The sequence below is a fragment of the Rutilus rutilus genome (assembly GCF_951802725.1).
Source record: "Rutilus rutilus genome assembly, chromosome: 5".
NCBI lineage: Eukaryota > Metazoa > Chordata > Actinopteri > Cypriniformes > Leuciscidae > Rutilus > Rutilus rutilus.
In genome coordinates, this window is record NC_140213.1 from 13,190,700 (window position 1) to 13,206,614 (window position 15,915).

Here is a 15,915-nt window from a genome sequence, read left to right on the forward strand (position 1 = left end):
CATATACCCTCTAACAACCAAACTAAGTAGTACAGTCTGTTCCCAAAAGTCATTAGAAATGAGCATTTAAGTGCTTTATATAGCCTATAAAAAATACATAAATCAAAAATTTGGGGAATTTCCCCCAAACCCCCCTACCATTTACTGTCCCCCTCCCCCTCCCCCTCCCCCTCAGGTTCAAAATTGCTCCTACGCCCTGTTCTACTATATATATATATATATATATATATACATATACAGCTGTTTTAAATTGTAATAATATTTCACAATATGAATGTTTTTTGTGTGTGTGTGTGTGTGTGTGTGTGTGTGTGTGTGTGTGTGTGTGTGTGTGTGTGTGTGTGTGTGTGTGTGTGTGTGTTTAAATCGAATAAATTCAGCTTTGATGAGCAGAAGAGACTTCTTTTAAAAACACGGATCCCAGCCCAGAGGTTACTGGGTTCACTTGTGAGGTTCACAAGTCTGCAGCCAGACCCTTCTCGTTTTAATAGATTAGAGCAGCTGGTCTCATGATGTTTTACCCAACAAACGACGTCACAGTTCTTTGCTGGGTGCAAAAGGGACCCGGAAATGCAGTCGCAGAGCGTTTGTTTTTTTAAACAGTTTCTTAATTTAGAGAAAGTACAGTTAATGTACACCCAGCGTTACATTAAACTAGAGCTGCATGTGGGCGTGTGCGTCATCCGGAAGTGAATGTGCGGGGACTATCTGTGGTGAGTTGGTTGCTATGCGACATGTCCTGGAAGTGAATGTGTCTTGTTGTAGAGCGTTGAATCATGGCTGCTTCAACAGTCAATAATGATAGCCGTCACAAAAGACAAAAATGCAGCGAGAAGCTGCCTTTACAAGACAGAGAGATTATCAAACCCTCCATAACAGAACTCACCAAAGAAGTGCGGACCAACATCCTCTGTACGGTGGAAGGATGCGGGAAGATTCTGCCTAACACTCCAGCACTCAACATGCATCTGGTCAAGTCCCACAGAGTCAAGGTACAACACCATGATACGTCTGCAATTTGAAGTTTTTATGTCTTTTCACCTGAGTCTGTTTATTGTAATTGTCTTTCGTGCGTGAACTCAAATTAATAGTATTTGAATTAGGCCTACTGAACTGTTACGTTACTATTAGGAGAAGGGTTGTGCACCAGTAAGTTAACTTAAATGTTTTAGTTTAGGAGAGCAGAAGACAGGATTAATGCAACTTTATTATTCTCTTACATATTTTGATGTATTTACATTTTATCTGTCATCATGCTGTTAGGTCTGTCTGTGCAATGTTTAGATCAGGGCTGGGCAACTCTGGCCCTGGACATCTACTTTTTCCTGTAGAGTTTAGTCTAACCCTAATCAAATCAAATACACCCGAGTCTTCAGGATAACTCGAAAGATACAGCAGGTGATTTCGATCAGGATTGGAGCTAAACTCTGTAGGATAGTGAATATGAAAGTGTGCTCTGAAGATAGACACATTTAGATATATAATAGGCTAACGAATTAACTAACATGAACTAACCTTAAGCAATACATTTGTTACTGTATTTGTTCATCTTTGTTAACGTTAGTTAATAAAAAATACAGTAATTCATTGTTTGTTCATGTTAGTTCACAGTGCATTAGCTAATGTTAACAAGATTTTAATAATGTAGGCTATTAGTAAATGTTGAAATTAAAATGAACAAAGATTAATGAATGCTGTATAAGTGCAGTACATTGTAAGTTCATGCTAGCCTAATTAATGTAGTTAACTAATGAAACTTAAGCCATGACAGTTTACTTTGAACTCTACTTTTACTAAACTAAAATTATAGTTACAAACCCCAGATAAGAAGTATTTCAGAAATGATTTTGCTTGACTGCATGTGTCATAATATTAAGAGAAACCACACTGTTAACGCTATCCTGAGGATGTTAAACACCTATCAACCGACAATGCATTGAATTATGGCGTTCCGATCAGCTATTTTATATGACTTTGCAACATGCACTCGTCTCAATGAACGTCTGCCAATTAATTTATTATTAGTATTATTATTGTTTTTTTTAAATTGAACAAAGATCACAGGGGACACATGTATCACACACACAAAAAATAGGATAAGGAACTCGAGGTAGAGCAAGGCAATAAAGTACATTTTAGTACAAGAGATAGCCTACTAAAAAAAATATTCATAAAACATTTAAAGCAATAGAAATTAAACATACAATACATGATTAAAAATAAATATTAATAACTAACATGAAACAACAAAAACATTTTTTTGTCATCTTCAGGAAATCAGGAGGTAACATAATGAAACCACTAAGCAGTTTTAGTGTCTTTCTTGTTAGCTGATTAACAAAGAGAGTCATAATAACTTTAAATCAACACAGAAAAGCCTAAAATTGGGCTTAGAATCAGTGACTTTACATTTATGGAGATGAAACTGGCCACATAGAGTTAGAAGTTTTAATCTGTCGTCCATCTCTGGAGTCGCAAATCAAAAACAGTACATTCTTTATTTCAAAAATAAAAAGTTTGTTGTAAGCAGAGAAAATAAGCCAGGCTACTTCTTTCCAGAACTTATGAGGACAACTTTAAGTATAGCATTTCCTTTAACATATTTTGTTTCCCCCAAAATTTGTTTTATTTATTTAATTATTTATCTCCTCACACATTTAATTATTTCTATATGTATTTAGTTAGGAGTATGTGGATTTAGATAATTATGTATTTATTTGTAAAACAAAACAATTATTTATTTATTTATGTAGATATTTTTTGTGGACTTATTTATGTATTCGTTAATTTGCCTATTTATTTATTTATTTATTTATGGCTTTTACAGCTTTCGTCCTCCATATGTAACAGAACTATCACAATTAAAAATACATTTCATAATCGCAGGGTAGCCTAATTCAACATGTAAATGAAACACAGTCATCCGATGTGCGGAGCCAGGACTGTGTGCATTATGCATGATAAATAAGTCATATTACACTATAAAACCTTCGCAACTGCAATTAAACAATAGGCTGAATAAATTAAATGTTCAATAGGCTAACTCATATCTGCTGAACATTTGGAATAAAAATATGCTGAAAACCGAAACAGCATTTGACAAACGAAACGCGGCTCATTTGTTTATTATGCTGCTGTTACGAAAATTGGACAAATAAATTAATGAATAGTGCTAAACTAGAATGCATTTCCGGAGGAACTGCGAAGTGTGCTTGCTCGGCTAACGTTAGCAGGTAGTGGATAGGGTGCGTTGAAGTTTGCTTGATCTGAGAATTTCAACAATAGTACTTTTTTCAAGATTGTGCAAAAAGGTGAAAATTCATGTGCATTATGAGACATGTCTGCAATGTAGACTAGTGCCAATGGCATTGTTTATGTGGCTTGGTTGTTGGTTTTGAAATATTTGGTTATACAGCAGAGAGTGGGAGTGTTTTGGGTGATGAAATAGTATTGAAAAGAAGTTGACAGTCTTCATTTACTGTATCCAATAAGCCAATACAAAACTCACCCAGCTGTTCTGTGGTTGAGTGTTCCCTTTGATTAGGAACAAATTTACTATCTCAAATTAAGGTCTATTGTAATTAGCGATGCTTTGATTGCTGCTGTCAAGATGGTTGTCATCGCCTACACAGAAACGCTGATTTTTATAGCCTACCGTCAGTCCTCATATTGTAATTAAATGAAAAACGCTATCAGTTTCACTATTAGCTTACTCTAGCGATGCAATCGCAACAACATGGATAACGCTGTTTGGCCTTGCGTAAATTTATATGACATATGCGACATGCTAGAGTTACACATCCCGCTCCCACTGCCATTTCAGGGCTTGACTTTCGTTGCGGGAATGTGGGGATTGCGCATAATTTAAACCATTCCCGCAAGGTTAGCTTTTATAGTGCGAGAAATAATGGGCTATTTTTATTATTATTAGTTTTTTTCTGTTCTATTCTTCTATTTACAGGATCTACAGAAACAATCTCATATATACAGTTGCTAACACCATCCACCAAGGTATCGCCTCACTGATGCCTCAAAGATAACATGCTTGCGGCAACACAACTTGGATTTTTCTTCTTCAGGAAGACTGTTTATCTGTTTGTGCCTTTTCTTTTTTTCTTTCTCTCCATGCTTTGGATTTCATTGTGTTTGGTGGCCTACATTGTGTAGATTATTCTCTTCAGGGTGAATGCAATGGCTTTTCGACATGTGTATCTCATATTTCCATAGCGTCAGCAACTAGTGCAGCACTGACAGTATGACGTTGACACCTATGACAGTAGGGAACCAAGGTTACATATGTAACCGAGACTTTTTTTGCCACTGACACAAGAAGCAATATCCTTGTTGTTTCTTTGTCATCTTTTAAAGTCATTTCTCACTGTTTCTTTTGATTTCAGGAGGGTCTGGTCAACCCTACAGTAAGAAAGGACATTAAGGATTCACAAAAGCTCTACTGTTGCCCAATAGAAGGCTGCCCAAGAGGACCACACAGGCCCTTTTCTCAGTTTTCGCTTGTTAAACAGGTACTTGCCATTGTTGTATGTTTCATTCTATTATTTTTTCCTCACTGTTCCTTAAGTTAGGGCTGGGAGATATGTCAAAAATAAGACCACAAGATAAGATTCACAATAAGATTTTTTTTCCATATTGATCGATATTGATATTTATCACAAATTCAGTATATAATGTGATAATGCTGCCAGTTTAAATATCTCGACAATGACTCATTTATTCAGTTTTAGAATACATGTTAACTATAATAGAATAACGTAACGTAAACTTTTAACTGAAACTTGCTTTTTCTGCCAATTAGTGGTTGCAGCAAAAAGGTACAACCAATACAAAAGTGATATAAAAAACGCTGTATGCGCAATTAAAATGTTTGTACAACTCAATTTGAACTATTTGAGCGCTGATTATTAAATAATTGTGATACATTTTTATTTTTGTGATTTATTTTTATTTATTTTCGGTTTCCAGCCAAATCCATCCGCAATTTGGGGTTTTGGCCCAGAATTTTCTTTTCATTGCTTCCCTAATAATAATAACTTATTCTGTGTTAACTGGCCCTTAATCTGCACTTCATTGGTTTTAAGAAACCCAAACCACTTCCATATAGTTGATGTTATGGTACCTCTTTTTCAACAATTTCCTCACCTTTGATGGTAACGCAAGTTCGGCTTCTCTTTCATTCTTGTTTCCTTTGCCGGCTCCCTGCAGACTGACTGGCTGTTTGTGCAATTATTTCTGGTGTGTGATAGACTAGTAGGGTTATGCATATCATTAACAACATACATTTTATTTTCGATCTCGATATGATAGTGTATCTCCCAGCCTTACTTTCAGTAAACTGACACCGTTTCATTTTTATACTTTCCTATAACTCAGTGGTTCTCAAAATGGGGTGTGTGAGATGACAGAGAGGTTACACAAACAAAATGATGAGTTTTGCCATTCATTTATTCTGCCCCACCAGTTAATACAATTAAATCCGAACATGCATTTCTAACAGGCAAAATGCCACCTCTAATGTAAAAACAGGAAAATGGTAGTGCCGTAAAAGATCAAATACATGACATCCAATCAAATTAAATAATCTTTTGCAGCCCAAACTGACTGCATCCACACAAGCAGCGTGGCTAGGGTAAGACCATGAAGGGCTTTAAATGTGTTAAGGAGTATCTTGTATTGAATACGAAAGCAAACAGGTAGCCAATGGATTCTGTGTAGAATAGGAATAATGTGGGAAGAGGACCATTATATTTCATTATTATAACATTATTTATGACTTTGTAATTGCATTCATACTACCTTTATACCACCATACTACTAGTATCACCTGGCTTTGCATTTATAAGGGTAAAAAATGCACCTTAAAATTATTTTAAGGAGGGAAATATTGTCCCTTAATGGTAAAGGTGGGACTGAAGTCTAAGTGGAAGAGCGGGTACGCAGAAGGATGTGAAGTGCCTCAGGGGGTACGCCAAAAAATGTGGGAACCACTGCTATAACTTGATACATATTTTATGTCCTGCTAGGAAAACAACTGCTAACTAACATGTTTTCTAATCTTACTAATGGCATAGCACTTCATGAAGATGCATGCAGAAAAGAAGCACAAGTGTTTGAAGTGCAGTAATGGCTACAGCACTGAGTGGGACCTGCGGAGACATGCTGAGGATTGTGGGAGGACATACAGCTGTACTTGTGGTTGTCCTTATGCCAGTAGAGCAGCACTGCTGTCTCATGTCTACAGAACAGGCCACGAGGTTCCCAAGGAGCACAGGTACTCCGTTTATCTGGCTAAGAATTAAAACTGTGTTTTAGTAGTGCTGGTATATTTTGTAATGGGGAAAACATGAAAAAGATGGTATGATTTCCCCCGTGGCTTGCTTAAATCATGATATTAATCTTCTTTCTAGTAGATATCATGTCTGACCTCACCTAGGACATTATCTTTTATTAATATCGTATGTCCTAGTTTAAGGTTGTTAATCATAGTGTGTCTTATTAAAATGCTCAGAGTGTTTGTCTTCTAGGTATCCACCAGTGAAAAAGAGGAAGATGGAAAGATTGTCAAACAGTGCAGCAAATGGTATGCCTGATGAACATATAAACGAAATTCCAGACTCTAAGAAAAAGCTCACTGAAGGAGCATTTTCAACCATACTAGTCTCTGAAGCCCCAGACAGAGCACAACACAACTCTAACCAACCTGGAAACATCCAGAAGCTCCTTCTCCCGAAGCCCAAATTGGCCATAGTCAACGTTCCTGTTATGCAGTTCACCCACCTGCCTGTTCTCCTCCCCTCTGCAGAGAGTAGTGCCTTGAGGTTGTTGGTCTTGTCTGTGGATGCACAAGGGTCCGTTAACACTGTGCATATTTTGTCACCGTCGGTCGGCACAGTTGTGCCTGATCTGAACAACAAGACTTTCAAAGAGACCTTTCCTGTACCTACATCGGGTCCAGAAACTTTTAGCACAGGAGTACAGGTCAATCTTGAGAGTCAAGTCTCTTTGGGATATCCAAACAACAAAAGCACTTCAACAAACATTCAAACTGACATCTCATACCTCAACAAAGGGATGGATGCTGGACCAGTGACTGTTTCCCCCTGCTGTGAGGCCTCAGTATCCTCTTGCTCTCAGACAGACATCAGTGTAAGCGCTCAGATTCAGCTGCCTATTAGTGTGCAAACCCAGACACTACCCTCACGGCTCAAAGCCACTTTTTCCATTGGGGCACAGACAGATGTTTTCAGTTTCTCGTCCTTTAATGTGACCCGAGAAACACAGACAAGCTGTTCTGTAGCTCCAATGCATGAAAGCCAGATGGACCAAGCGATGTGCACAAATCTTTTTGATACTGATACACTCAGTGTCTCCACTCAGACTGCAACGGCTGATGCGACTTTTAGAACCAGTGGTTTAGAAGATCATCTAACCAGCACTGGAGCAGGGCTTTTTGAGGACAAGGCTGCTGCATCCATGTGTTTTGGGGCCCAGACTGACATTTTGCACCAAAACACAGTTGCAGACAACCAGACTCAGACCATGATACTCTTTCGTGACCTTGAGAATATACTATCTGACAGCATAACTGGGGCAGCTTCGAGCTGTGGTTCAGGTTTAGCTGCGCATGAACCGCATCACACTGGTATTGACTTTGACTTTGAGGAGTTCCTTAATGCAACACACATTCAGACTCAGACAGAAGAAAGTGGCTTGAACAGTCTGAACACAGAGACAACTTTGGAACTCCTGGACATTGAGACACAGACTGACTTCCTGCTCTTTGACAACCTTGGTAATGGGCACAACAGTGACGTTGGAACAAGGGTGCAACCAAATGACCTGGAGCTGGAGATGTTTGACACCCAGACCCAGACAGACCTCAACTTCCTGCTAGAAACGAGTGGGCACATGCCCCTTGGGAGTATCCTCAGACAGTCTAGTTTCAGCATGAGCACGGAGTCCTCGGACACAGAAACACAGACTGAGATCAGGCCTGCTCCGCTTTCTCTGCCTTGCTCCCATGATGGACAGGTGAGGCTCAGCAGTGCTGAAACTCAGACCATCTCCAGTTCCTTTCACAGCCTTGGCCACCTCTTCCACACTAGCAATGAGACCCAGACAGCAGTCGATGACTTTCTTTCAGCAGACTTGGCCTGGAACATGGAGTCTCACTTTAGCTCGGTGGAAACCCAAACGTGCGAGGAGCTCATCTCATTGTTTCGACACAATGAGAAAGCCAAAATGTGATTTGATTGGTTTAGTTTACATAATGGAGTCATTCCTAGTATCTCCCTCAGCAAGGGTGGCAGAACTTAAAAACAGTCCCTTAAAATCATCTAGAACTCAGTCTGTCAGATAATATTTGTATGAATACTTGTAGAATCTTAGACATAATTCAATAAGGTATTGCATATCTGCCCAAATCTAAGGATGTATGAGTATACCTTTGCAGCACTTTATTACCTCATTATCAGTGTTCAAAATATATTGGTAGTCCTAAAAGTATTTTGTTTGTTGCAGTAGATCAGGTCAGAGCATCTCGTGGGGATGTGTAGTAAGTTGGTACTGATGTTTGTGTGTGTGTGTGTGTGTGTGTGTGTGTGTGTGTGTGTGTGTGTGTGTGTGTGTGTGTGTGTGTGTGTGTGTGTGTGTGTGTGTGTGTGTGTGTGTGTGTGTGTGTAAAACAAGTCAAGAAATCAGAAATTATAAACTTCCTTCACATGTAAAATGTCTTGTCTCGTAAGTCTGATGTTTAGATGACTTTGAGTCTTATTGTCTTTATACGTTTTTTTTTCTTCTTCTAAACCTTGGGCTGTTTGTTTGCTTTGTGATGTATAACAACTTATGTTACATTTATTTGTGCAATGCTCTAGACCCATCTACTAGTCACTGTGAGTAAATTTGGGTCTTGATTCATGACATAATTCATGTAAATATTTCTTGCTGACTGTTATGGCATATTAATTTTAATCTTTACATCCTAAATCAGATGAATTTGCATATTATGCATGTTTCAGATGTCACATTTCCTTAAAAAGAGGAGCTGGGACATTGCTCTTGTTTACTGTGATTGGCATTCTGTACTGTGAGTAGATTCAAATAAGCAAATCGCAAAAGTTTACAGTAAAACAAAACCTTTAATATTTCGTTAAAAGCATGCATCAATTTTGATGGGAAATGTTCTAATGATTTCAAATACCAGTTTAAACTTGCTGTATAAACCTTTTTGTTGATGCCTTAATTTAAGTGTTAATATGCTTTTGATGGAGATACTGAATTCACAGTGCTGCTTAACTTTGTTGTCAAAATTGCTGTCCTTTGTTTGAGTTTTTGTTTTCTTCATTTCGTAAGAACATTTAATGTGTATATTTATTTGGTTTTGGTTATTTTGAATGTTTCATCTCTAAGTGTGGTGTAAAATCACTAGCTCATTCACTACTCCTTGGCCTTACTACACTGAAAGCCAACCATAGCTTTATTTTCAGTGTATGTGTGTGTGCGTGCGTGCGTGTGTGTATGCGCACACACACACACACACACACACTTAATGTACTTAATGTATATATGTGGAAATTCCACAAGTAGAATGTGACGCAGTGTCTGTTTCCCTTATGACGTTACATTGGCTGCTTCTCAACATTGTAACTGCAAAAGAGCTTTAGTATTTTCATGCCAAACATTAGAGACTCTCATATTCAACCACTACATTCATTAAAATGTTATTTAGATCTCGGAATAAATACTGCAAATGAATATGTGTTAATTTTGTTTAGGCAATGATGTCATAGTAAAAACTTCCTATAGAAAACTTGAGAGAGTCAGCTAAGCTCGTGTTTCTCTGTAGAGTGCATGCATTTCTTTTGTGCCAAGAATAACTTTTGTGTTGCTTTTTGTGTTTTGTCATTATCAACATGTTTCTAACTTAACTTGGTATAAGACATTATTTATAATTATGTATATTAATAATGATATAATGATTATTTTTGTTCTTTGAAGGCTGGTCATTTGTACTTTATGGCTATGTTCTGTTGTTTAGGCTATGCTGATGCACATGAAACCGCAAAAATAAACTGCAGAGAATATTTGATCAAATTAATCAAATCAAGCATAATGCTGTTGTTTATATTACTCTAATACCATAATGTGAATTATTATTTTCTTCTATTCTCTATTATTGTCAAGAGCAAATATTTGTGTCAACAAATGATTCTGTTGTAAGTCAAGTAATTTTGGCACATACAGCTGGTCACAGATTTATAGGACAAATTTCCCAGTTGTCATGGAATCTTATATCTTATTATTCAAAGCTACATACAAATGGCACAGGATATAAAGTACTATTCAAGCTGTATAAGGACAGAAGAGACTTCACTAGTTTGCACACCTGTATTAAGCTGTTAATCAGATCATTTTTGTTGGCATGTTTCTGAGTAAAAGTATCCTGCAGTCTCAAAGAAAGAAAGAAAGAAAGAACAAGCATACTTGAAAATCTCTTTATGTTGCATAACATCTTCATTTAGCACACATATAGTACAGTCTTATGCTGTTTATAAAAAAGGAATTACACCACCTGTTTACCTGTACTCCATTAGTAATATTCACACAGGCATGCAAACTCTAGTTCCAACCAGCATTAGTCGATGAGCTTCAGGTCTTTTCAGATCTCTTGTTTTGTGGCCAGAATACAATCTATAACTGGTGTTGTTTCTGGTGGAAGGCCTTGTCAGTTCTTCCTGCCTGAGGTTTCGGCCCACAGTGCTGGAAGGTAATTCATACTTATTTTGAAAAGTGATGTTAAAAGTTGGTAGCATTTGAGTGCTGTCCTGGGATAGACAATGTTTTGTGTTGGGAGATCCCTTAAACCTGTAGCTGTTCTCTCCTGGGATAAAGTTTGTGAGGACCTCAACGACGTTCCCTGTGGCACCAGCGGTGACGGCATCGGTGGCCCCGGGAATCATGGCCTTGGTGACTTCTGCTTGGTGCCAGTCTGTTGACTGTGCTCTTTTAAAAACACTGTTGCTCCTTTGGTTTCTGAACTCTCGGACAGGTGGCAACACACTAACGCTTCTGATGCTATAAGCAACTCTCTTTTCCTTCAGCATTTGACATGGTTCGGTATGGTAATGGCAGACTGATGGTAATTTGTTTTGTTTACACTGTTCATCTCCGGAAAGCAATTTGTTGATTAATGGCCCTGACATATTTTGCAGAGATAGGCTGAAAGAGTATAGTTCATCTGAGGAGGTTGGGGGACGAACGGTATTTTGAGTTTCCTTTGCAAGATCCTGAAGGGCTGGTGCAGTTTTCAGAGCATTTCCAGCAGGGTAATAAACGGGCAGATCAGAAAGTTTAAGGTCTGCACACAGGAGACAGTGAGAGTCTATGATGTCTTGCTTGTTTTTCCCCTTCCTTTGCAGTTGAAGTAATACAGCAAAAGGGGGCAATCTCCCCCAACCTTCAACCTGTAAAAAAAAAAAAAAAAAAATGCAGTTTGTAACTCTGAAATTATTAACAGATGCAATATTTAAAATGTGGCAACACTAATGAAGCTGCATCTGAAATGCATACCACAAAAAGTTTACAAATACTTTACACAAAGTATGCATTTTCAGTGACTGTTCAATGCTGGACGGAGAGAACCTCACAATTATGACTTTTTTTCCTCACAATTGTGAATTTACATCTTGCAATTCTGACTTTTTCTAGTTATGTCAGAATAGTAAGATATAAATTTGCAATTGTGTGTTATAAAGAATTGTGAGATAAAAACATGAAATTCGTACTTTTTTCTCAGAATTGCGAGTTTATCTTGCAGTTTTTTTCCACAATTCTGACTTAAGAATTGTGAGATATAATCTCGCAACTGCGGAGCCCCAAAGGTAAAAAATATGAGATGGGAGGAAAAATATAAGTTATAGTGCTTTTGCGTTCTCTCGTGAATATGTTATGTTCCCCGAGAAACTTTGCGTTCGCTCGCAAAATGTTTGCTTCTCCTGATAAACTTTGCATTCGCTCGCAAAACCTTTGTATTCGCTCGGAAAAACGTTTGCAGTTGCTCGCAAAACTTTTGTGTTCTTTGCGATTAAACTTAAAGTTTCTCAGGGGAACGTAAACATTTTGCGAATGGACGGGAAAGTTTCTCGTGGGAATGCAAACCATTTGCCAATTTTTTTTTCCTCCTGTCTTATCTTTACACAGAAATTTGTAGCAACCCAGCTTAACTTGGTTGTGTAAAGATGATACACAACACACAATTGATGATTGACAATAATAAAATAATTTGTTATACAGAAAATGTGTCCAAATTACATAGTAACATTTAGAACAACACACTCTCCTAGTCAGTGTGTTGTTCTAAATGTACTAGTAGTAGTACACATGTAATTTGGTCATATTTTCGAAATAAATATTTAGTTTATTATTGTCATCATATATGAGATGTAATAATAAGTTGAATTATATAATTAATTCCCATATGGTAAACAATTACTGACAAAATATAGCCGATACAAAATGGTACAGCGAGTATAGGTAACTAACGTTACCTAAATAATATAACGTTACAGCAATGTAAAAAGACAGATCAGGGGAAAGCACTCAGAATAAATGTAATTCTTTTGTCGAGTTAATTAGACTCACAGCGTCTTCCCAGCCAGTGCGGCTCTGAAACAAATGCATGTTGTGCTCCCTGCAATAATCCTCTTCACTGAGATCCAACAACTCATTGACATACTGTCTGCACGAAGACTCTGTGTTCCCTTTTGCCCGGTCAATAGTCGCATGTTTCTCAGCATCAGTTTCGTCTGATGCACAGGCTTCGGTGATGTTCATTCCGGACAGCTTCAACCACAGTCTAAGACACAACAACGACAACAATTTCTGTAAAGATAATTTGAGCCTTGAGGTAACTTACCTCTCCTAATGATTTAGGCTACCATAATGAACTACGGAAATACTGAAACACAGCAAATGCATGCGTAACGTTACATGCGTCATTCAAATAAAACATGCAACAAGTAACTTAGTCTAAATAACTTAATCAGCCAACTTACGTTGTTTTTACAAATCTAAAATCTTACATTTAGTACTGTTAGTGGACACTAAAAAAAGAAAGAAAAAAGTTTAAATGCATAAAATGGTATTTTGTGTTAAGTAACTATGTGAACGGATGTTTGGAGTCCTGTTATCATGACAACCGTTGGAGAGGATGACGTAGTGGAAAAAATACAAAAAAGCATGTCGGCACTTGAAGGAGCCTTATGTTAAAAACAAATTATGTAAAAATGAAATTAATTATTGCTTATACAATTGTGTTAAAGTTTTGGTAAATTATTTTGTAATATGAGCTTTCCACTTGAGGCATTTAGAATGTTTAGATTATTGTATTGTTGTAAAAAAAAAAAACATTCGCATGTCTCTTTTAGCTTTACAGAATGAATGCCGGAGAGCAGATATGCAGGCTTATAAATGAAAAGGTTTCCCAAGCGTTTTTTAAAACAAAAGTCTATTTTACTCAGAAGTGCGTTGTATCTACTGTGAGACGTGATCGAACGCACGGACTGTGTGTTTCTGAGGGGGTGTGTCAGACAGGCAGAGAATTCAACTGTGGTGACGATGGGGCTCATGAATATTAATTAGAAACGAGCCCTTCTTCGCTTAGCACAATTGGCTGAAAGGTCAGCGTTGGTAATGAGTGCTAGTCAGCTGGCGAATTAACAAAGCTTATTTGGCTTATGAATATTAGGTACGTTTCTTGACCTCAAGATTGACGAAGGTTAACAAGAAACGTCATTTGACCTACTTAATATTCATAACCTAAGCTTTGCCATAGTAGGCTTCAGCAGGCAGCAGGCAGCAGCATCCACTAAGATTGGTTCAGGTATCCGCAGACAGTACCATCAACGGTCGTAGCTTCCACTCTTTCAGTAGCCTATAATGCAGAAGGATACTTAACATCAGACCTCAGCTGAAACATTTTCAAAGGATTTTGCAGACTATTTTATGGAAACCGATGCTGTGGTAATGCTGCCTCCCAAGAACTGTATCCCCAGAAACTACAGTTGTATGGCTGGGCTGTTCGGAAGCTTGGCACCATCAGAGCAGACGCTGGAGGACGGAGAAGAAGACATGGAGGGAGAGGAGGATATAAATGGAGACTGTGAACCATTAGAAATCAGCGTTGTGAATAAAAAGCCGAGAGGAAGAGAGTCATTCCTGAAGCCCCCACTAAGCCCGACGCTGCGCCGCAGGTGCAAGTCTCTCCCCACACCGGCTGAAAGAGCCAAATTAGAGATCGCACGAAACCGGAGCCCAAGCTGTCAAAAAAAGGTACGATTCGCTGACGCTCTGGGACTGGACCTGATTTCTATCAAACACTTCGATGACACGGATATGCCAGAGGTTCCAGACCGCATTATTGACAGATTCAAAAAAGCCAGAGCTCTCCACTTGAATAACTTCGACAAGTCCAACACATCAAGCCAGTCCGTGTTTATGGAGCTGCTCTTCACCAATCCAGGATCCCTGCCGGACTTTCTGGACAGAGTTCTTGCAGTGAATGTTTTACTGGAGTCTGTTCAGGCTGATGAGGTCAGCATCTCGGGGATCGTGCGAGTTCTTAATTTGGCTTTCGAGAAAAATGTCTATGTGAGGTACACCTTAAATAACTGGACGACATGTGTGGATATTCTGGCGTATTACGTCCCCCGTTCTTGTGACGGACACACGGACAAGTTTAGCTTCAAAATCATCACCCCGTCCTTTCTGGAGTTTGGGGGAACACTGCAGTTTGCCATCAGGTACTGTGTCGGAGGAGGTGAATTTTGGGACAACAACAATGGAAGTAATTACAGAGTAAGACGCCACAGGTTTAAAATTTCGCCTCCGAGGGAATGGGAAAACGGTTGGATCCATTTTATTTAGTAACGTTACGCGATTCAGCCGTTCCGCCATGACGTTGCTTGGCTCGAGAATATTAAATTAGGCTATGTGACGAGCCTTCCATTGGCGAATTGGCAAAGTAATAATCATGAGCCAAGCCTTCACCATAGTAATCTCTCCAGCAGTATAACGTTGCATTGAGGTTGACCTTCCACGAAAAACGTATGTAGCATACCACATATTCGTAAACTGAACACCATTGTTTTTTATTTGTCTGTGCTTTTTTGTCGTAAACTGAACACCATTGTTCGTTGTTGGTCTGTGCTTTTTGTCGTGGTTTAATTGATGTCAGGTAGAGAAAGGGAAATTCAATATCAGTAGCCGCAACCGTAAATTTAGGTAGGGCAGATTCTGGGTTTTAGCAACAGTTTATGATAATTTTTTTTTAAATAATTGTAAGCTGTATAGTAGTGCTGCACGATTAATCGTATCGCAATCGCAATCGCGATGTCAAGCCTACGCGATTATATGACGCAAAATGCTGCGATTTTATATTAAAACAAATTAGCGCTGTTAACGCACTTATTAATGCAAATGCTTTTAAACCATTCATGCGCAATAAGACATAACGAGCTGCCTGTGAATGTCCTCCTGACACGTACACACACACAGATAGATGCGCGCCAGTATCAAGTTCTCTTTCGCGGTAGAACGAACACACATGTATGCCAAAATGAACGCGCTGCCTGTGAATGTCCTGACTGTGACAGACAGAAAGACTCGCGCTAATATCGTGCGTGCGCACAAAACAGCATGACAGAATACAGTTCTCTTTCGAGCTTGAACGAACAATAACACACACAATTATGCCAAAATGTCTTTTTGTCGAGTGTCTTCATAACATAAGAGTAGTCTTATGATGAACATGAAGAGTTGTGATGACTCGTGAAAGAATGAGGCGTGTGAGATCCGCGTCTCTGACAGCGGCTGGTCTTAAAGGGACAGTACACAGCCACTAAT

At 38.5% G+C, this 15,915-nt stretch overlaps 3 protein-coding genes across 4 annotated transcripts; 2 read left to right on the plus strand and 1 right to left on the minus strand.

Annotated features, from left to right (window-relative positions):
- The first annotated feature begins 718 nt into the window (after positions 1-718).
- On the plus strand, positions 719-8,641 carry atmin (ATM interactor). The gene is made up of 4 exons (XM_084409472.1): positions 719-992; positions 4,398-4,523; positions 6,087-6,286; positions 6,540-8,641. Exons 1-4 carry the CDS (start codon positions 777-779, stop codon positions 8,260-8,262), a joined length of 2,265 nt encoding a protein of 754 aa, XP_084265598.1. The 5' UTR covers positions 719-776; the 3' UTR covers positions 8,263-8,641.
- A 1,851-nt stretch (positions 8,642-10,492) lies between these two features.
- On the minus strand, positions 10,493-14,938 carry cUnh16orf46 (chromosome Un C16orf46 homolog). Of its 2 annotated transcripts, none has more exons than XM_084408849.1 (3): positions 13,817-14,938; positions 12,655-12,868; positions 10,493-11,477 (listed from the first exon to the last, which is right to left on the minus strand). In XM_084408849.1, exons 1-3 carry the CDS (start codon positions 13,825-13,827, stop codon positions 10,614-10,616), a joined length of 1,089 nt encoding a protein of 362 aa, XP_084264975.1. In that variant the 5' UTR covers positions 13,828-14,938; the 3' UTR covers positions 10,493-10,613. The 2 variants fall into 2 exon arrangements, with proteins under 2 accessions (XP_084264975.1, XP_084264976.1); XM_084408850.1 differs by lacking the exon at positions 13,817-14,938 and adding an exon at positions 13,068-13,212.
- On the plus strand, positions 14,017-15,333 carry LOC311290397 (protein phosphatase 1 regulatory subunit 3E; the record flags this gene model as incomplete). Its single annotated transcript, XM_084408851.1, has 1 exon — positions 14,017-15,333. One exon carries the CDS (start codon positions 14,017-14,019, stop codon positions 14,935-14,937), a length of 921 nt encoding a protein of 306 aa, XP_084264977.1. The 3' UTR covers positions 14,938-15,333.
- Between the last annotated feature and the right edge of the window lie 582 nt (positions 15,334-15,915).